Below are 22,344 nucleotides of genomic sequence, written 5' to 3'. Positions count from 1 at the left end.
ACTTTTTCTCTTCTGTCCTTTTCTCTTTGCTGATTCCATTCTAGGAGGAAGACACATCAGAAAAGGTAGAATGTTCTTGAGTAGATGGTTAGAACGTTGACTTTTCTGAGAGCAGTTTCGAGAACTTACCTTAACGGCAAGTTTTCCTTCAGGGCTAATCTTGCACTGAACAATTACAGCTTACAGCAGAAGCACTTTTTGCCTCCTGTTACAGACATTGATGTTCACAGTTTATTATCCCTCCATAGCTGTTTCTAGAATGATGGCAGCCTGGCAAGAGTTGAAAAGTTTTGGGGATGCCTAGCCCCTCTCACAAAGCGCAGGCATAGTAATTTGCAAGAAGGGTGAGAAACGTATTAAACCCAAATTGGTCTTCTGTTTGGTATTTTTATTTGGCAGCCTCCAGTATGAAAGCACCACTTTAAATGCCATACAGTCCATCAGGAGCCTCATGTGAGGAAAGCAGCTTTGCTGGGTTACAGTTTGTTGGTGATGAATGGGAGGGGCTGTAGGGAGTCTTGGAAGGGGGGGAACAACTTGGAAACCCTTCCCCCTCCACAGATCTTACAAGTACTTAGGGGCTTCAACAAGCAGATTTTCCTTTCTATAACTGTCTCTCAACTAAAGCTAACATTCCTGGAACGTATTCTGTCTTCAGAATATTCTGTCTTCAGAATATGTAGCAACTTTCCTTATCTTGTGTGTAGGTGGCCTCATTTTGCTTTCTTGTGACTGAAATGGGGTCCAGCTGCTTTCCTATAGGATATAGGAACAGTAGTGCATAGTTGTACATTAGCAGTAACCTTTTCTCTGCCTTGGAATGCTCCTTTTACCAGTTTTTCTATTGAGTCAGGCAATTTAGATTTGATACTTGATGCCAGTACTAGAATATAGAATATGTCAGCTTCTGCAAGATGCTGGTAGTCTCAGAATTTAAAAACAGCAACAACAGAGTATAATCTGAGTCTTTCTACTCATGCAGAAAAACCTGCAAATGTATGTCCAGTTTCAGTAGAATATTTTTCTAACACCATTTCTCTCTATGTGACTTACTAGTCTGTTGCTGGCTGTTCTACTTAATGCATGTGCTAGTCATACAACTAGTTTGTTTCTTTTCAGTGGTCTACTGAATTTCATGTCACATGCTCCTTTGTGCTATGGTCCTTGGTAGCTCTGCAGAACACAGAGAACCATGTGGTGCACAGCACTGTCAAGATTAAATTTTAATATTAAGAAATGGTTGCTAATCTGTATGTGGAGAGGTTATAGAGGTTGAAATGTTGAAAGAAACACGTTTGTTAGGGATACAGGTAGGGATTCAAACATGGCTAGGACTGAAAGTGAGGGCATCCAGTGAAGCTGATGGGCAGTAGATTCAGGATGGACAAAAGGAAATAGTTTTTTTATATAGTAAGTGATTAAAATGTGGAATTTGCTGCCAAAGGATGTGGTGATCGCCACAGGCATAGACAACTTTAAAAGGGTATTGGATAGATTCATGGCTACTAGCCAGGGGTAGGGAACGTCAAGCCCAGGGGCTGTTTAAGGCCCGCAAAATCATTTGGTCTGGCCCTTCGTGGGTCTTGGCAAATCTCTAGCTAAGAAGGATCTAAGACTGGTGATCCGCCCCCTCCTGCGGACAGGAATAGCCTCTATTCAAGGTAGATGTGAGTTTGTTTTGCCGAGAAAAGAAACCTTCCCCCCCCCTTGCAGAAGAGTCATTAGCTATGGAGCTGCTAGGACCGCCCAAGAAACTGTGTTAACCCTTTCTCACCTGGGCCATGGAGAAACATATTCCCTCTGTACTACAAGAGGGCTGGGGGTGGAAGTGGCGACAATGGAGGGGTTAAAGGAGGCAGAGTCAAAATGTGCGGGGATGAGGGGAGTTCTTAGCCAGTGTGTCTTCATTTCATCCCTGGAGATGGAGGTAGCAGGAGCCGGCTGTAGAATCCGGCCCCAACCATGCAGAGTAGGAGCAACTCCAGTGTGCGGCTGGACAGCTACTCCTGGTTGGTGCAACAGACCATCCTGTGCCACTAGGTGGGCGAGTGCGCCACTGTTTCGATGCCTGCCTGCTTGCCCGCTTGGAAGGGTCATCTGGGGCAGCTGCCTGCTTGGGGCTTGGTCGACTACTTTTTAAGTTGATAATTTTGTATGGCCCGCAAATGATGTTATAAATATCCAAATGGCCCTTGGTGGAAAAAAGGTTACCCACCCCTGCTACTAGCCATGGTGACTAAGGGAAAGCTCCTTGTTCAGAGGCAGTAAACCTCTGGATACCAGTGCCAGGATACCAGTGTCAGGGGAAGGCCTTGGCCTCTATGCCCTGTTGTTGGACCTCCAGAGCAACTGCTTGGCCACTGTGTGAGACAGGATGCTGTACTAGATGGGCCACTGCTCTGATCCAGCAGGGTTCTTATGTTATTTCCAAGCTATAAGCTAAAAGCAGATGTAGCTGTTAAATGCTTGTGAGACTTTGTAGGGTAGATGTCTCTTTACTAACGTGTTTGCCAAACAGTTTTGGTGTCTGCTACTCTATTAAGCCTTAGGGTACCTGAATGGCATTTCTTTTCCAGTATCACACCTATCAGTATAGGTAAGAGTCAATTGTGATCAAGGGTTTTGCTTTTATTTTTTTTCATTTGTAATCATATACTAACTCTATCCCCTTCTGCTGCTGTAGTCATTAGTAAAGTCTAAACACTTAAATGAGGCCAAGACTGTATCCTTTTCCTTTCAAGATTATGTTTCAGACCAGGCAAAAGGAAATATTTCCTCAATGTATAATTAACAGAATTTATTGCCAAGATATGTGGTGATGGGTACTAGTTGAGACGGTTTTTAAATAGGATTAGATACATTCATACAAGTTAAACTTATCGGGGAATATTAGCTGGGGCAGGGTAAATGGAACTTGGATTGTTAAAGCCCAGATTGTTGTGACTACCTATGTTTGATCACTCCTTGGTTTGGCTCACACCCCATTCACCCTTTGCAAATAGGGAGCTGATCATTGGGCAGACTATTTGGATGGATCTGATTTGCACAATTGCAAAGCTGTCTTGCACAACTAGACTGATTTCTCACAGCAGCCCTCCTGCCTGCCACCTCCAATATTTGAAAGCACCTAGCAAAAAGAAAATGAGAAAGGTTAGGTCTCTTTGTGCCTTTGGTGTTTGTCCACGAGCCAAGCTAATCTTGCGCTCAGTTCTTGGATTGCTTCTCGGAAGTGATGCTGCTTGCACAGGTGCAAAAAGCAGACAGTGCAATCTATCGCATCCTGGTCATTTACATCCAACTCTTCTCTGGTAAATGTCATGAATTATTTCTTAATTTCGGTCAAAGCAGCCACCTGGCCCTGTAGCAGCAGTGGCTACTGTGCAGATGCAAAGCTGCTCAGCATGGTGGTGTGCTCCAGATGAACTTCACCAGAGAACTTGATCTGATCAGGTGCTCACCGCACATGTAGTTGTGCAAGTCTGAGCAAGGTAAGTTTCCCTGGTGATTGTGTTCATGTCAAAGTTGTCAGCATGAGTTGCTGAGAAATGAAAGCTAGACTAGTTACAAGGCATAGCACTTCTCTATTGGAGATGATTCTTTAGTCTTATTGGATAAAGCATCCAGCATATGCATAAATCAGTGAGATTTAAAAGTTCTTAACTTTGACTAGAATGTGCCCATTACTTTTGCAGCTGGGGAAGTTTAAAAAAAACTTCTCTTAGTAGTTCTGCTCTCCTCCTTTTGTATCCTGCAAAGGGTTCCAAAGCTCTGGTCCCCAGAGCCCTTGTTGGAAGTGCTGTCTTCTTACGTGGTATTGACTCCTCTTCACTCCCAGCTGCTAAATCTCATGGAAATAAATGAAGAGGATTCTTTTTGGATTTGAACATTTGTTGCTGTGGTTGCTAGAGGGATTTTTTGTAATGACAACAGGGAGGGGAGGTGTTCCTGACACAAGATTTTCTGTTACAATGTGAACCTCTTCTGTGAAGTATTTTTGAGAGTCCTCCTCCACCCTTGCCTATGCAGTGCCCGAAACTTTAAAAGCTTGTACACTTGCCCTATGCAATTCCTTGCTGCTTAGCCAAGCTTGAAATATTTGTAATCTTTAGTCATTTCTCCTTCTTGGCCCTTCCCAACTCCCTGGTCACTCTTCATGCTCTTTCTCTGAACTCCCTTTGGGCCAGATGCTTGGATCCCAGTTCTTCTATATTTGGCATGCATTTCTCATCTGTGGAGACAAAGGTAGCCTCTGGTTGACTGAATATAATAAATAGACATTCTGTGCTGGGGACTGCTGCACCTCATGACATCTTGCACTCTGGCCTTTGGCAGAACTTGACCTGGAGGCAAGGACATACCTCTAAAGAAGAGTATCTACAGGTTGCTAGGCACTGTAGGTCAGCCATCAAAGAGGCCAAAGCTCCCAGTGAGCTGATGCTGGCTAGAGAGTCTTGCTACAACAAGAAAAGCTTCTTCAGGTATGTGAGGAGCAAACGCAAGGGAAAAGAGGCCATAGGCCCACGGTTGGGTGAAAATGGAGAAACTCTGGCAGAGGACAGAGAGAAAGTAGAAAGGCTCAGCCTATTTTGCCCCAGTTTTTTCCTTGAAGAAGAGAGCAGGCTCATCTAGAGATGGTAGTAGGCAAGGCATGGCGTCCGGGCTGCTGGTTGACATGAACAGAGAGGTAGTTGAGAAGCACCTGGCTGCATTGGATGAGTACAAATCCCCTGGCCCAGATGGTATGCACCTGAGAGCATCAAAGAACTTTCTAGAGAGCTTTCAGAGCCTTCGTCCATCATCTTCCAGACCTCTTGGAGGCGAGAGATGTGCCACTAGACTGGAGGAGGGCGAATGTTATCCTAGTTTTCAAAAAAAGGAGGAGGGATGACCCAGGAAACTAAAGGCCAGTCAGTTTGACCTCTGTGCCAGGGAAGATACTGGAGCAGATATTAAAGAGATCAATATGCAATCATCTGAAAGACAACTTGGTGATCTGGGGGAGTCAGCATGGATTTGTCCCCAACAGGTCCTGCAAGACCAACCTCGTTTCCTTCTTTGATCGAGTGATGAGCTTACTGGTTTGAGGAAATATGGTTGATGTTGTTTACCTAGATTTAAGTAAGGCTTTTGACAGGGTTCCCCTTGATGTTCTAATGGGTAAACTAGAGGACTGTGGACTGAACTCTAGGTTAGTTAGATGGATAGTGAACTGGTTGGAGAACCACACTCAAAGAGTAGTTGTCAATGGCATTTCAACTGAATGGAGAGAGGTGTCCAATGTGGTGCCACAGGGCTCAGTTCTGGGCCTGGTACTTTTCAGTATTTTTATACTTGATCTGAATGAAGGTGTGGAGGGACTACTCATTAAATTTGAAGATTACACCAAATTGGGAGGAGTAGTCAACACATCAGAAGATAGATAGAATTCAACGATATCTGAACACACTGGAAAAGTGGGTGGATATGAACAAGATGCAATTCAACAAGGATAAGTGCCGAGTTCTACATCTGGGTAACAAAACTGAGGGGCATGCATATTGGATGGGGGATACACTACTGGGTAGCAGTGTGTGTGAACAAGATCTTGAGGTATGGGTGGACCATAAGTTAAATAGCAGCCAGAGACCAAAAAAAAAAAAAAACCTAGTGTGATCTTGGGGTGTATCAACAGAGTCATAACATCCGAATTGCAAGATGTCATAGTTCCACTGTACATTGCATTGGTTAGGCTGCATCTGGAGTATTGTGTGCTGTTCTGAAGGCCTCACTTCAAAAAGGATGTGGACAGAATCGACCGGGTGCAGAGGAGAGTAACGAGAATGATAGGGTCTGGAGACCAAGCCCTATGAAGAGAGGCTGAGAATGTTTAGTCTGGAGAAGAGGAGGTTGAGAGGGGTCATGATTGCTCTCTTTAAATATTTGAAGGGCTGTCACTTAGAGGGCAGGGAACTATTCCTGTGGGCAGCAGAGTACAGGACTCACAATAATGGGTTTAAATTGCAGGTGGAAAAGTAGATATTGGGGGGGAAATTTACAATATGAGTTGTTCAACAGTAGAATCAGCTGCCTAGGGAGGTGGTGAGCTCCCCCTCAGTGGCAGTCTTTAAGCAGAGGCTGGACAAACACTTGTCAGGGATGCTGTAATCTGATCCTGCATTAAGCAGGGGGTTGGATTAGATGACCACTATGGCCCGTCCCAACTCTATGATTCTATGAGTTGTCTTGTGAGGAAGCAAACCTGGTTCATTAGCTGGAAGAATGTGAATAAAACGTGCCCTGAAACTGCAGAAGCAAGAGGAAGGTGATCTTGACCTCTGTCACCCGCCAGAAGACTGTGGGCTGCTGAGACATTGCACCACCTCCATCCAAGCAAAAGGGAAGATCAGCCTGGCTTCAACTGGATATCAGTTATTTTTGACATTGTCAAAACAATCTCCCTCCTCCTTCTTGTCCTTCAGTTCCTCTTCCCATACGTGTCTTCTGTTTTTAGTTTCTAAGCATGAAGGCAAGGCCTAAGTATTAACATGACAAATTAAATGATGCAAGGTTATGTAGTAGGATCCTTCTTACAGCAAGCTATACATAGTAGTATAGGCCACAGTACTCAATAATTTTTCCAAGTAACTTTGTAAATCATTCTGTACGGTGCAACCCCCATTGGCTGCATAGAAAAGCCCTCTGGGATAAATTCAGTTTTGAATAGATTGATGGGGCCTTTTACACAAATAGTGTGTGGCAGCAAATTCAGATTTCCCTGTGAGTATATATTCAACAGAGAGCCACAGACAGATAAATGTACATGATATAAATATTTGTTATCACATATTCTCACTCCACATTTTAGATGTAAGCTAAAAAATAGGGCTACACCTGGGGAAAGTGATGCATAAAGCAACTCCTACAGTGCTATCATGTTTCAAAATTGCTGTCTGCTTTGGTATAGGATAGAATAAAGTTAATTTCTTATGAGACTTGCCATGGTGGGAACTGTCCAACCTCTGCAGTGCTACAATGTAGCTGTTCTTCCTGCTCTCAGCTTGGTGTAATCATACTAGCAAATCATCAGGAGCGTGTTATGAAGCATAAGATTTCACTGTGGAACTTGCCATAGACACGTGGCAAATCATGTGAATGCTTTACTACCATATGACTTTACAGCACAGCATTCAGAAAGGTGTAGTTCATCCATACTATACACAGAGCCAGTTCTAGGCTCTTGAGACTGTCTTGAGTGCTAAATTATCTTTCACATCCATTCAGGAGACCTAAGACTGAAATATCTTACTGTGTCCTAGTTGACCTTGATGGCATCTTTCATCAGAGGATAGTAAGGACAGCGGCCAGCATTGTATGTTTCACTTGCATTTCTGTAGAATGGATTCATGTGTTTCCTCTGTAAAGCCACCCAGTTGCCTGCAGAAGTGTTGGATTTCCAGCTGTTCCTTTGGAATAAGGCCGAATTCTCCAGTTGGAATCTGAAAAATGTAGTTGAACTCATGTTCCCTAATTAGGCCAGCTTCCCCAGTATTAGCTCTTGCCTCATTCACGCTGGAACTCCCCGAGGCTTTCTCTTCAGCTCCTGGCACCCTGAATAGATGCCTAGTTATTTTCAGCCTGCTGGGGTTATCTCCTGATCCTCAATAACATTTTTCATCATTCCCACCAAAATAACTCTCTCAAGCATCTGTATTTCCCAGCACTTTTCATTTTAGCAGTTTATGCTGATGGTTGCTGAGTGCTGAGCATAAACTGATGGGAAAGAGTTATATTAAAATTCTATTTCTGCACATTTATTTCATTCTTTGAATACTTTCCAACTTAAGCCCACCAAAGAAAGGGAGAGCATGACTTGAATGGGAATACAGTTAAGCCTCAAGATGCAGGGTTGCATCAAGACTAAATTTTCAGCTAATAGAAAGCTGGGAAGCAACTTCAGCCTGTTCCCTTCTCCTGCTATAAACCCAGGATACCATTTTGGGGAAATCAGCGGGCTACAATAGGAGGAAAGAGGCAGGGATGTTCTGTTGCTGAAAGTGCCTTCTGTTCATGGAATAGATAGGGATAGCCCTTAGGATGTATGTTTGGCTTTCAAAGAGTCTTAGACAAATTCATGGAGAGTAGGTCTAGATATAATTATCAGCCACAATGGCTAAATGGAATGGATACATGAATACCTATGATCAGAGGCAATATACCACTAATCCCACTTGGGGGAGCTAACAGTAAGAGACACCAGTTGCTATCACACCCTATTTGTGGGGTTCTCAATCCAAATAAGATGGCAGTGATATTGGTTAGGAAAGCACATGCTTTTGAGGGGTTTAATTCTAGGAGAGATGAAATGGACTTATATCAGGGCAGGTGAACTGACCTGGCCTCACTGATCCATGTCTCTGTACTCTCAATATTGGACTGCTGTAATGCACTTTACATGGGGCTATCCTGGAAGACACTTTGACTTGTACAAAATTCTGTAGTTTGATGTTTTGGTGGGGTTGGGCTATGTGCCCATATAATCCCAGTTTTACAAAAGTTGCGCAGGCTGCTGATGTGTTTCTCAGCTCAATTCAAGGCATTCGTTCAGAGCAGGTGATTTGCATTAAAGAAATGTAGTCAATATGCTGAGTGTCATCAGCATATTAAAGGCATCGTATTCCAAAACAACGAATGACTTCTCCCAAGGGCTTCATAAAGAGATTGAATAGCATGAGGGGCAAGATTGTACCTTGGGGAACTCACACGGCAGATGCCACATGGCAGAAGACTTGACCCCTACAGCAACCTTCTGAGGTATGCCCAATATGTGTCGGGTCACAGGTTCGCGACTGGACTCGGAGTCAGATGTACATGGAAGAACTCACCATAGAAAGTGCCCTTTTTTGGTGCTGTGAGGGAACACTTCAAGGGGGAAGGAAGAGCTGCCATATCTTTCCCAACCCACTTTCACCAGCAAAAGGGGCGGGAAGGTTCACCCTTTTTCTCTGGCTCCACATATCATAGAAAATACTACCTGTTTTGAGGCACAAGAAAGTATGACCTGGGTCAGTGATTGATTTATAATGGACATTAGAGGTTTATTGATGTAATCATGTGCATTAAGTATCTGGGATGGGCAAGGGTCTAACAAGTGATGGTCTTTATGGATTCCAGGATCCCGGTGGCATCTATTGCAGTAACTGGCTCAAAGTGATCCCTAAAGGGATTAGGTATTGTGTTGGGCGTTTCTAATGTCTCAGCTGTACTGTGGCCATTGTCCCAGTTAGAGTGTATTTAAGAGATTTTCTCAGCAAAGAACCTCGCAAAAAACATCACAGCTAATTCTCAGTTTGTGAGAGTTTAGAGACACAGATTGTGGAGTCAACAAGTGGCAAGTTATTTTAAACAGGTGTGCTGGGCTTAAGAAAAAGAGTTGGTTTTTATATGCCAACTTTCTCTACCACTTAAGGAAGCATCAAACTGGTTTACAATCACCTTCCCTTCCCCTCCCCACAACAGACCCTGTGAGGTAGGTGAGGCTAAGATAGCTCGAAGAGAGCTGTGACTAGCCCAAGGTCACCCAGCTGGCTTCATGTGTAGGAATGAGGAAACAAATCCAGTTCACCAGTTTAGCCTCCGCCGCTCATGTGGAGGAGTGGGGAATCAAACCCTGTTCTCCAGATCAGAGTCCTCTGCTCCAAACCACCGCTCTTAACCACTACACCACGCTGGCTCTCTAGACACTGGAATAGTAGCAGCAAAGTAAGATATCTTTGCTCCCTCAGGAGTTGGTCAATGAAACCACCAGACAGAAGAATATTGTTTGAAAGATTTTTAATTTAATCCCATCTGAGATATGTGTGCTTGTTTGATTACTTCATTTGTAAGCCATATTTTTCACAGATTCAGGATGCATTACAAAGGTAAAGTTTTGATTGTAAGAGCTAAGATCTCCCATGTCCTTAAAGCTACTTTTGATACTCCCTCCAGTCACTTCTATGTCTTCTTCCTTTCTTTAATCGCCATACTTTTCAAGCTCATGATCTACTTCTGTTTGACATTCTCCAATATATTTTTGCCCATTCCAGTTTTTTGGAACTGCTATCACCAAAATTTCCAGCAATCTTGAGCCACAATTATCATTATTTGAACCATTTTCTTCCAGTCTGTTAACTCTCCAGAGGGGGTGCCCCCATCTATCCAATGAAGTTTCCAGTTGTTTCCAATGGAAAATGGGGCACCCCTTGGGGCCCCTAAAATTAAACCCCAACCCTAACTTTACCAAACCTTTGGTTCTTCTGAGGAGAGTCACTTGCAGCTATGCTACAAATTTGGTTCCTCTACCTTGAAAAACAGCCCCCCAGAGCCCCCCCAAAATCCCCCATGTATTTTAATGGGACAGTGTCACACCTGAGCATCTCATGGGAAACGTTCCCACCACTGACTTCAAGGAAGAGGGGCTGGGTAACTGTTTTGCTCCAATTGCATTAAATGGGAGATCTTTTCAAAGCTCTGGGGACCTGTTTTTCAAGGTAGAGGAACCAAATTTGCAGCAGTTGCTGATGACTCTCCTTAAAAAGAATCTTCAAGTTTGGTGATGTTTCGGTTGGGGGTCCAATTCTATGGGCACACAGTTTTCCTCTGTTTGGGGTTTAAAAAAAAGCCCAATCACCAGCCTTGCGAATGGGCTTTAATTTTTTTTTTTAAATAGTATTTCCCCCTGTGCCCTTACATAGGCTGTGGGAAAGCTGAAAAAAGGAGGAAATTTTTCGGCTTTTGGCTCTATTCGAATTGCTGCTTTTTTTGGTTCATCCTATCTGAATGCACACCTCTACTGTGTTCCATTCCAGTATCAACTTATTTTCATGACCTAAACTTTGTCAAACCTATCCACAACCTATTACAGGCCTTCAGAAGACCTTTGCTTAGACTCTGGTGTTAGCTCTGGGTTTTACATGTTTTTGAGGGGTTTTTAGGGTATTATTGTATTATACACTGTATTTAGTTTGTGCTTTGTTTTGATTTTGTGAGCTACATTGAATGTGTTTGTCCATGGAAAGGTAGCTTATAAATTGCCCAGATAAATAAATAAGCGATCTTAAAATATTCATGATGTAAAGGATGCCTTGTAGGATTATTTGCATGGATTGGCTGTTTATGTATGTTTATGTATGAAAACACATTCTTTGGGCTGAGGTACCACTTTTGTCAGTCGTTGTTTGGATAAAAGGGGACCATAAGGGATCAGAATGGGGATAACCTATTCAGCAGTACTCGCCAACCACTCCCTACCAGAATATTATAAACAGTTGGGGGCTTCAGCCACCCACTATCCCTGTCCTCCTCTGTTTGCTGGAGAGCAAAGAGCATGCTTAGCCCTATCAAACCAGGTTTCCTTTTTTCTCTTAAAAAAAAAATAGAAACTGGTATTTTTCTGCAAGTATGCAGAAACCCCTACCTAGTCTGTGGGTGGTTCCATTTTACTACCTTACTAGTAACTACTAGACCATCAACTTCAATATTGGAAGGAATAAGCTAGGGTCCTGTGAGGCTTTGTGGTATATATGTATGACTGTGTAATAAACAATTTGGAAATTTTCTTCTCCACACCTAAATCTCTTCCACCAAGATTCTGTAAAACCCTCAGAGACTTTGAGCAGGCCAGTTTTCCAATTTCCTGCCCTTTGATTTCCCCCTTTAACTGACTTTCAATATTTTTTTTAGCATTCACTGTTTCCTGGAACATGCTCAGTCCTCATCAACCCATTTTAGGGTTTTTTTTTCTTTTGGATAATTTACAAAATCTTATTTTTCTGCATACCTGGAGTATCTCCCAAGTACACAGGGACCTCTCCTTTGAAGGTGGGTGGCTTTGCTTTGCTGCTTCTGTGATCAGTATGAGCCACAGACATTACTTTGAGATAAAGTTGTTATAATGCTAAGCTGCGGTGATGATCGTTGTTAGTATCTTTTTCTGTGAATAATGATTGGGGTGTTGTCTGGGAATGACTTGCGTTGTGATTGTATGTACAAAAGCGCTTATGGTCGTAGTTAAGGGACGTTGGAAAACTTGTATAAAAATGTTTTAGAATACAATAAGGTATTTGGAGGTTCATCATGGGGTGGCAAAAAATGTATAGGGTCTTGTGTTTGTGTGCACATATGGCCATATGTGGTGTGTTTTCCTGAAACATCCCAATTCAAAATACTCCTTTTTTGGCACTGCAGACTCTTGGGTTTGGCATCTTAAGAATCTGGACGAATCATTTAAAGATCAGAAAACTCCACTAGCTGCAACCCCTGAAGGCTTCACATTTTGTGACACAGTCATTCCAGTCGGCTGAGCTCTGTCGCTTGCGGATGAGCCCATATAAGGAGTCTGTTTCCTGCGTTTTCGGCTCTCTGTTTGTCTTCTGCCCTTCCGCACCCCCTTTGCTGAAGAAAGCTGGTATTTTGGAACTGCAGCTCTGCTCATTCCTTCTCCCTGTTTATTTTTGGAGAGTGACTATTTTTGTTCCTCTTAGGGAGCTATGTTGGGTCGTGCCCCCTCCTTCCAGCAGGCAATAGCCCCCAATGAAAAGTACTGTCCATTTCCCGCACACAAATGTAACGTTAAAAAACAAATTCCTTCTTCACCTGTAAGAGATCCTGGGCCATTCCCTTACGGTGCATCTCCCCAAGTCTTTCAGAAGAGCGTTAAATCTTGAAGGCCCATTCCCTTGTTGTATCCTAATGTAAAATGTTCCTTTTTCTTAATTGGTCAGGGATGAAGAAATCTAAGGAATACCATGAATCTCTGCAGATCCTATGGTGTCATTAGAGCTCTTGAGAGCCTGTTAAAACATGATTAAAAACATGTGATAATTTTTACCCATACCACTCAGGGCTATAAGTAGGAGAACAAACATTACGGCCATTAGAAGAATGCACCTAAATCACACCATCTAATCTAACATCCTTTTCCAGCAGCAGGCAGCCAGATCTTTCAGGGAAGCTCATAAACAAGACATAAAGGCAATACCTGCCCCTATATTTGACACTTGGTGTTAAAATGTCTCTAAATATAGAGGTTGTATTTAGCTTTTATGGCTAAAGCCACTGATAGACCTGTTATCCATTTATTTAATGCCATCACTACACAGTAGAGAGTTTCATAAGTTAAAGATGTATTGTGAGAAGAAGTACTTTTCTTTGTCCTAAATTTACAGCCAATTCGATTCATTAGATGATCCTGAGATCTGGGATAGGGAGGAAAATATATATATATATATATATATATATATATATATATATATATATATATATATATATATATATATATATATATGCATAATTTTATAAAACTCTGTCGTGTTTTCCATTAAAAAAATTTTTTTACGTTGCAAAGCCAGAAATGCTTTTCCCTTTATTCTCAGGGAAGGAGCTCCAACATCTTAATCACTTTGGTTGCCTTTTTCTGAACCTTTTTCAGCTGAGATGACAAGAATTACACACAGTATTCCCAGTGTGGCTGCACTATCAATTTATATAAGGGTATAGTGGCTCTGGCCATCTTATTTTCAGTCCCTTTCCTGATAATCCCGAATACGGAATTTTTTTCCCGTCTTCTGCCGCATACCTAAATTGATGCTTTGATTGAACTATCCATCATGACACCAGAATGTGTTTCCTGCAGAGTCACAGCCAGTTCACATCCATCAGTGTATCTGTGAAGTTGGGGGTTTTTTTTGTCCCAGTATGAATCATGTTTGTCATGTGTTTTTTTTTTTTTTTTTGGGAGCCCTCCCTGAACATGAAATGCAGGGAAAGGAATGGAGATGGACGTTTAGGAGGGCTTATACAAAGGATGGGCCAGTTTCATGGTTAACAAGTCTCTGAATAGCTGTTATTTTACTAGAACCTCCCTGCACAAAGGTACAGTACCTCTGAATACCAGCTATTGGAAACAAATGAGGGGAGACTATCGCTTTCATCCCTGCTTGGGAGTGTCCCCAGGCACCTGGCTAGAAACAAGTACTGGAGTAGAAAGGCCTTGAACCAATTCAGCAAGACACTTCTCACATTCCTGTAGAAGTGTACCTTTTTTGCAATCATAGGAAGGATTATAAAATGGTAAGGGGGATTTCTTTCAATTTCCAGCCAAATGTCCCTTGCCAAACGTGGCATTAAATCGGCAGACAGGCTTGAGTATTAAGACTGGGAACCCAAAACAAACCTGGACACTGGCTAAAGTGGTAGAGGGTTGATGTTGTTATGTTAATGCCTGATCTGCAAGCAGGCTTCCTGCTGGATTTCATAAAGCCACTGTTAGCAGAACACCACAGGAGGCTTTCAGAATCATGGCCACAAAATGGTGCTTCTTAAAACGCATGAGAACTGCTTTCATGGATTGACTTCTGGTCCAAATGGGGAAGTCTAAATCTTTTGCTGTGGCTAGTATAAAAATGCTGCCATTTCCAGAAAAAGCTATTCAATCTAGGCTGTTGCTGAAAACAGGAGCAAATCATGGAGAAGCCGAGGATTCTGTAGTACCTTTTATTCTAGGCTCTGTGGGCTCCCAGCTTGCCCAACCAAGGATGAAGTGCCTTTTAAATGTGAAGGAAGCCAAGGCAATCTCTTGAGGGCTCTTCATGCAGACATCCCTAAACACAAAATTTATTTATCTTAACCCCTTATAAATTTGCTCTAAAAAAAGGAGCACTGCTCAGTCTTAAGCTTACAAAATAGGGAAAAAAGTTGCTTTAGTGGTATATTAGCCAGCACAATGCACTATTTAGCAAGAAGGTGTAACAGTATTAACAACTCGGAAGACTATTTGATAGAATACCTACTAAAATCTCCTTTGTGAGTTAAAGAAGGAGCTGGCCCTCAGCTGTCCAAACCTGGGCCAGATTTAGGAAACATGTTTCCCAATTAGGCATATATTGGCTGACTGAACAACACTAACTTTGGCTCTACCTCTTTTGTGATAAAAACACTTCCTGATTGGAGGAAAAGTTAACGCCACACACAAAAGGTTGGATCCATAGTACTGCAAGCAGAGCAAAGCTTGTGGAATGGGACCTTTCCCTTCTCATTCAGTTGAAGTACATTGATCCCCACCATTCGGTTCCTGATGATCAGAAGACCCTCAAGAACAGAAGGGGAGGGGTCTGCAGAGGTTGAGGAAAGGACAGAAATCCACCCCGTCCAACAAAGGGAGTTCCGTTCTGCCAGCGAAAGAATATGGATCCAATCGGATGTCATGAGGGGATGAGGGGAAAGAGACCGGCCAGCGGAGAGCATCAGGCAATAGGTGTGAGATGGTATACGTAGTGAACCCTTCCTGTTAACAGGCAAATTATGTCTTTGACTCTAAAATGAGATTTTGTACTTCTTAACAATGGTTTCAAGATAAGCAATCAAGTAGAGAAATTTGAATCATTCTAGTTAGCACTAATTACAGTCTATTTTCACCACAATATCTATACCAGGCTGAGTCTTGATGTTCATTTGATGCCACCAATGGTAATCCATTGGATGCTCCTTTGAAAAGAAAGATGGGTGATAAATTATTTAAATAAATAAATGAAATAATACGTTAAATAATACATTATTTACATAAATAAATGAAATAATACGTAGGGGGTTGTCATCTGGGATATTTCTGCTTGTACATGTAGATCTAACTTTCCTATGAAGTATAGTGCCTCATGTGAGCTGAAAATTAAAACACACACCAAAAATCATGTACAGATTTATTTCTGTGGTAAAAAGGTATTTAATAATTTGTAGAAGTTATGCATGATGACAAGAATGGAGCAAAGTGTGATTCACATTTAATCCAATAGATCTGTAGAGTGAACAGGACAGAATCTGAAATCTGTTATGGGATTTGGATTGTTAAAGTCAGTCATTCAGTCTAAAAATGCTTGGTCAATATCTGTCTATTCAAAAATCGCAAACAGAAGGAGGGTTTTAGCTGGAGATGGTGCAAAGCTTTAACTGGGGATAGTATTCCCCAAAAAGCAAGAAAGAACCAACATTTTGGGCTAAAGAAACTTCTGTTAACACATTCTAGCATTAAAAAATGGGAGCTGGCTGAAGGTTCTCAGGATGCAGAATTCTATACTCAGGATCAATTTCAGCTCTTTAATGGGCAGTCATAGTCCTGGCTTTTGTATCCTCTCCAGCTTTCTCTATCTCTCCACCTTCCATCTGTTCTGGCACCTTTGTTTTTATGCAGAATTGATTGTGAAAAGGCCAAGTCTGCAGTTAGTGAATGTATGTTTGCTGAACGTCTATGGTAATAATTCTGCATTATTCTGGATTTCCTCCTCCTCTTATAGAGAACCTTAAGGCCAGACTAGATGGTAAAAGAGAGAGAGCTGACACCACTGTCTCTTATCTGTAATGTCTGATGTATCCAGCATGTGACATGATGACATGGTGTTCATCTGCATGTCCCCACCTCACAACAGTGGTTAACTAGGGTGAGAAAGAAGAGAAACTGAGAATGATGACATCATACTACAATACTACAAAGAGGGATTGAAGAGATACAGCGGTGGCAACCCCATGTCTCCTATAAAGTCTGGTTTAACCCTCCATTATATTTTAAGCTTCTTGCCAGTTATTTGTTTCTAGAATCAGTGTAAACAAGATCTTAGATCTGTGCTGGTTTTCAAGAAAAATGTAGCTGTATAATTAAGACTGGATGTGTGTGTATGTGTCTGTTTTTTTCTGTTCATCATATTGCTTGTTGCTTTCTTTAAGGGTCCTCCATCTGTACCTGCTCGGCGGCAAGGAGGATGGGCAAGTGATGCTGTTGTAAGTGCTTCCAAGTGAGTGGAAGAGTTTTATTTTCTTAAGAATGGCTTAAGACATGCTGCTGTGTTCCTCAGGGCAATTCCCTGGAATAGCCACTATCTCCATGGCCATTACCCTCCAAGTGTGCTTGCTTGATTTATTTCCTCAGGTAAATTTCCTGTGACATCATAGACTCCAGAGAAAATGCCCTTTCCAGCCCATTTCTCTTCCAGTCAGTGCAACAAGGCAGGCAGAGAGGAACTTTTATTTATTTACTTACTTACGTTATTTATAATCCACTTTCTCACTGGGACTCAAGACAAGTTATGTGGAGTGAGTCAATTCAATCACCAAGGTGGAACAATCATAAATGATGAAATAGGATTTGGGATGTAGAACCAACCAGAAGTCTAAGAAACAAACAAAACATGAGTTTAACATGACACATTAAATACTGCAAAATTACGTAATAGAATCCACCTTACAGAAAACGATACACAGCAGTATAGATCATAGTTCCTAACAGTTTATCCAAGTAATTTTGTGAAGCCTTTTGTACAGTGCTACCCTATTGCCTGCATAGGAAAGCCCTCTTGAATAATTCAGTTTTGCATAGTTTGTGGAAAGCCAGGAGAGTGGGAGCCTTCCTGACCCTCATCAGGCAGGCCATTCCATAAGGTGGGGGCCACAAAGGAAAAGGCACATGTATGGGGAAGTTGTTGATTTTGCCCATTTTCAGGTTGGCACCTGCAGAAGGCCCTGCTCAAATGAGCGAAGCTGTCATAGCAGAGCATAGGGGGAGAGATGGTCTTGCAGATATGAAAGTCCAAGACCATGAAGGGCTTTGTATGTGAAAGCCATTACTTTAAATTGAGCCATATAACTGATGGCCAGCCAGTGGAGTAACTGCAGAATGGGAGTAATATGCATGCTCCATCTAGCTCCCGATAATAGCTGAGCTTTGGCATTCTATAGCAACTGGAGTTTCCAAATTGATTTGAGGGGAGACCAGTGTACAGTGCATTACAGTAGTCTAGTCTCGATGTCACCATGGCATGGATCCAGTTGGCTAGATCAGTGGTATCAAGGTAAGGGGCCATTTTTCAATCTGTTGGAAGAAAGACTTTTTTGTAACTGTATTGACTTGTTTCTCCAGTAATAATGTTGGGTACAGTGTAACCCCGAGGCTATTAACTAAGTCTGCAAGGGTCAGCTGAACCCAACTGAAAGTGGGGAGCATAATATCCTTCAAGACCAGCTTAGCCTTCCCAACCAGCATTACTTTTGTCTTTCCAGGGTTTAGTTTCAGTTCGTTCACTCTTAGCCATTTAATTACAGCAGCCAGGCATCAATTTAGGACCTCTACCAAATCACCAGGAGATTTGGATAAGCATATAACTGTGTATTGTCTGCATATTGATGACAGCCAGCCCCAAAACTAGAAATGATGTGGCCTAAGGACCATAAAGATGGAAAAGCATGGGGAGAAATATGTGTCCTGTGGGACCCCACAGGATAGGTTCCACACTGATGATAACTGGTCTCCAATGGCACTTCTATTTTGCATTCCTGACTTCCTGCAGAGATCACCTGGACCTCTTGCAGAAGGGCTCAGAATTCATAATAAGGTTCTGACGAAAGGGGTGGATGCAGCACCCAAGCATCTATGGCAAACTTGGGCTTCTTTGCCAGTTTGGTCTCCTACGGCCTATGTAATATGCAGAAAGAAGAGTTGGTTTTAAACCCCACTTTTCTCTACTGAAAGGAGTCTCAGAGTGACTTACAAATTCCTTCCCTTCCCTCCCACCCCCCACAGTAGGCACCTTGTGAGGTAGGTGAGGCTAAGAGAGTTCTGCAAAAACTGTGACTAGCCCAAGGTCACCCAGTAGGCTGCAGGTGGAGGAGTGGGGAATCCAATCTGATTCTCCAGATTAGAGTCTGCTGCTCATGTGGAGGAGCATGGAGTCAAACCTGGTTCTCCAGATTAGAGTCTGCCATGCTTAACCACTACACCATACTGGTTCCAGTGCCATCCAATGTTGATGCGGGGGGTGGATTACCAAAGTGTGCGCAATGTTGTGACACATGCTTTTAAACCATCCGTGAGCTTCTCTGTCCAAATCATCACATGCTGAAAAGAATTCACACCATAAATCTAAAAATCTCCTTCAAAAAAATGAAATTGGGAAGCAGTTATAGTGCTGAACTGATGTAGTAGGAAGGTATTGGATGCACTAAGAGATTGCAGCATCCATATTAAGTTCTCAAATAGCTTATTTTGTGAGCAGTCGCAGCCTGCCATTGGCACTACAGCCACACCCCCAAGGAACCCCCTTGCACCCTGGCCATGCCTTGACAGCTGGATGTATGCTTGGACAATGGCGCACCACTCCTGCACTGCCACAGGGGCTGAAAGTTGCATTTCCACTCCCACCAGCCAGCTGTTTGGTGGGCCAGATCCCTCCTTTAGCTGCAGCACTGCCTCCTCCTCCTTAGCCCTCATTGCACTGGTCTTTTCCAAGTAGGGCCCCCCCAGGTGAGTCCCTGCCAGCCCTCGAACTGGGCTACAGTCAGGCTGCCACGCTGCCCGTTTGCTAAGGACTTGCATTCTACTCTCCTTGGACAGATGCCTCAGCTTTGGCCCTGGGCCAGGGAATTACTGGAGTAGCTTAAATCTCCAGCCAAATGTTCCTGGAATCCCTGGCAACACTGGATTTTGAAGCTGCCCCTGTTAAGTTTGAATGTGTTTTATCTGCCTGGAGCAGACTCTTTAATAATGGCTGCGAAAGTGTGGCAGAGACACGCAATGGCAAAGAACCACTTCTCTTTCCAATGGTGCTGCTCATTTCCCACTGTCTGGATAGTACTGGTTTGAATGAGGAGTTTTTAAAAAGAGAATCTGAAGAGAGATTAATCTGAACAGATACGTATCTGTTTCTTCTCTCAGGCAATTGTCAAGAGAAAAAGAAGCATGCTCAAATTTCAGCTGTGAATTAGCTACCTATTTCTGGACAGCAAGCATGCCACTGGTTCTTGGGGTGGTGCTACTTCTAATACTGCCACTGCTTCCATCTTGTTTCCTTTGTTCTCACTTCTTTCTGGACTTTTCAAAACATTGGACATCATGTTAACCTTGATTGCCTAATTCCAGATGGGTGGCTCTCTTAGTCTGTTGCAGCTAAAATCAACAGAGGCCTGGTGGCACCTTGAAATCTAACAAAATTTTGTTTCAGCATCAGCTTTCGTGAGCCCGGACCTGGATAGCCCAGGCTAGCCCAATCTAGTCAGATCTCAGAAGCTAAGCAGAGTCGGGCCTGGTTAGTATTTGGATGGAAGACCACCAAGGAATACCAGGGTTGCTTTGCAGAGGAAGGCACTGGCAAACCACCTCTGTTAGTCTCTTGCCTCAAGAACCCCATAGGGGGTTGCCATAAATTGAGTGCAACGACAGCAACAACGAAAAGCTTTTTGTGGATTACAGCCTACCTCTTAACAAGCCATTATTTAGTAGCTCACAGGTGCTAGTTGGTTAATTAGTTCACTAAGGTGTGCAAAGTAGCCAAGATTACATCCTTTACCAGATCAATCCAGGTCAGTATAGGAGGATTAAAATTTTAAAAGTTTCATAGAACCTTTGGTCTGATTCAAACTGGAGCTTGATAGGCACGCAGGAGGCTGTTGTAAAAAAAAAAGCCTCATGTCTCTTTCTTGGTGTAGTGGTTAAGAGCAGTGGTTTGGAGCAGTGGAGTCTGATCTGGAGAACCGGGTTTGATTCCCCACTCCACATGAGCGGCGGAGGCCAATCTGGTGAACTGGATTTGTTTCCCCACTCCTACACAGGAAGCCAGCAGGGTGACCTTGGGCAAGTCACTCTCTCAGCCTTACCTACCTCACAGGGTGTCTGTTGTGAGGAGGGGAAGGGAAGGTGATTGTGAGCAGGTTTGATTCTGCCTTAAGTGGTAGAGAAAGTCAGCATATAAAAACCAACTCTTCTTCTTCTCTTCTCTCCCCCCCCCCAATAACATTTGGGAATGATCAGAGTGTGAGCAGATATTATTACACTGAGCTTCCCTACCCTTGCAGGTGGCAGCCAATGAAATGAAGTAGGCCCCGGGGAAACTCATAGTCTGATGGTCACATCATATATTCAGCAACCCCCAATGTTATGGGGAGAAGAAGAGAGCAAGACATGGGTCTGCTGCCTTTTGTGGCAGGTTTGTGTTCAGGTTCACGTCTAGTTCCAGCCTGCTCCCAAAACATCTTTATTTTAAAAGTTATAAGCTGTACATGTTGGAATAACTGCAAGTTCAACCTGAGAGCAAAAGAGCATTGCTCTAGATGGTGGATATGTTTGGCCTGCAGCTCCATCAGCATACGTGCATGCACATGGATAGAGAGTAACGGGAGGCTGGGCTTAAATCTAGCATGAATGACTGAATTCCCTTTCGGGCCAGAATCTTTTGTAACAGGACAGGTTGTAACGAAGCAGCCAACATCATCCACCCTGTAGTGAGCCAAAAGCAAGGAACACTGAATAGGAGGAATAATGCCAGACACATCTGAAAAGCAGAAAATTCAACTAAGTACAGTCTGGTTATGGACTCTCTATGTGCTTATCTATCTGCTCTCCCCCACATTTTTCCAGCTGTGACAGAATGCGTAGTTGAAGCCCTAACATCTATTATTTCTGCCGCAAAGACACCTGTTCAGCCAGCAGAGGGCACTTGTGTTCCATAAGGAAAGCTGCACAAATACCCTTCATGACATCATTACCTTTTGATAAACAGACTTACGGTAACTGGCCCATTATGTTGGCTCATGCATTATATTTATAAGACACAAAGGGGGAAGAGCATGTGCTTAGCAAACAGGATACCTGGTGTCTGACAAAGGCAGCTTATTCTCATATGTTGGCAAGTTTAAATGGGAGGGGGGGAATACAGCAAGATCCTTTTTGAAAATGGATATAGTCACTCCTATTTTGCCCAGCTCTCCTTTATAGGATTTGTCTCAATTGACATCTTTTTCTGTCTCTTGTTCTTAAAGGCTGAGAGATACTTTCAGATAATTTTCTGATTTATATCTCTTTCCAGAGCCCTTTCTTTTGTTCAGTTCCATCACATAACAAATAAAAGGGTATTTATCTTCATAAAAATCTTGCAAAATGTTGCTGTATTTACCATGTTACACACAGGCAAAGCGAGGCAAGGGGTCTGTGGCAGTTGTATGATTTGAATCAATGTATTTTTGGATCAAAGGCTGGAAGAAGTTTGAAGGTCACTTCATAAATGTCCGGTACTCTGCATTGCCCTCATCAGCCCCCACTCTAACAGCTTAGCCAGTGATTGTGCAAGGTCCTTGTCGAAATACAGATTTAATTTCATTGTGAAATGCTTTTTGCACACTTTTAAAATATGTGTTTGGTTCTTATAAACCCTTTTACCTTGCTTTTTTGGTTCTGGAGCCTTGGTAGCAATGAATTATTAGGTCTAAGCAGAGCTAGTGCTGTATACTAACTGTAAGCTATGAATCAGAATCTCTGATTCAAGTCTCATCTCCTCTATAAGTCATTAACGGTCT

At 42.8% G+C, this 22,344-nt stretch overlaps 1 protein-coding gene across 1 annotated transcript in view; it reads left to right on the top strand.

Annotated features, from left to right (window-relative positions):
- IFT43 (intraflagellar transport 43) overlaps positions 1 to 22,344 on the top strand; it is a 59,026-nt gene that overhangs the window by 5,786 nt on the left and 30,896 nt on the right. The window contains exon 3 of the mRNA XM_056851072.1: positions 16,732 to 16,799. Coding sequence (XP_056707050.1) covers positions 16,732 to 16,799 — 68 coding nt within the window. The remainder of the gene's footprint in view (positions 1 to 16,731; positions 16,800 to 22,344) is intronic.

This window comes from Euleptes europaea, chromosome 6 (genome assembly GCF_029931775.1).
Source record: "Euleptes europaea isolate rEulEur1 chromosome 6, rEulEur1.hap1, whole genome shotgun sequence".
In the NCBI taxonomy this organism is placed as follows: Eukaryota; Metazoa; Chordata; class Lepidosauria; order Squamata; family Sphaerodactylidae; genus Euleptes; species Euleptes europaea.
Note: the sequence above shows the minus strand (reverse complement) of the source record. Positions and strands in the feature narration are given on the sequence as shown.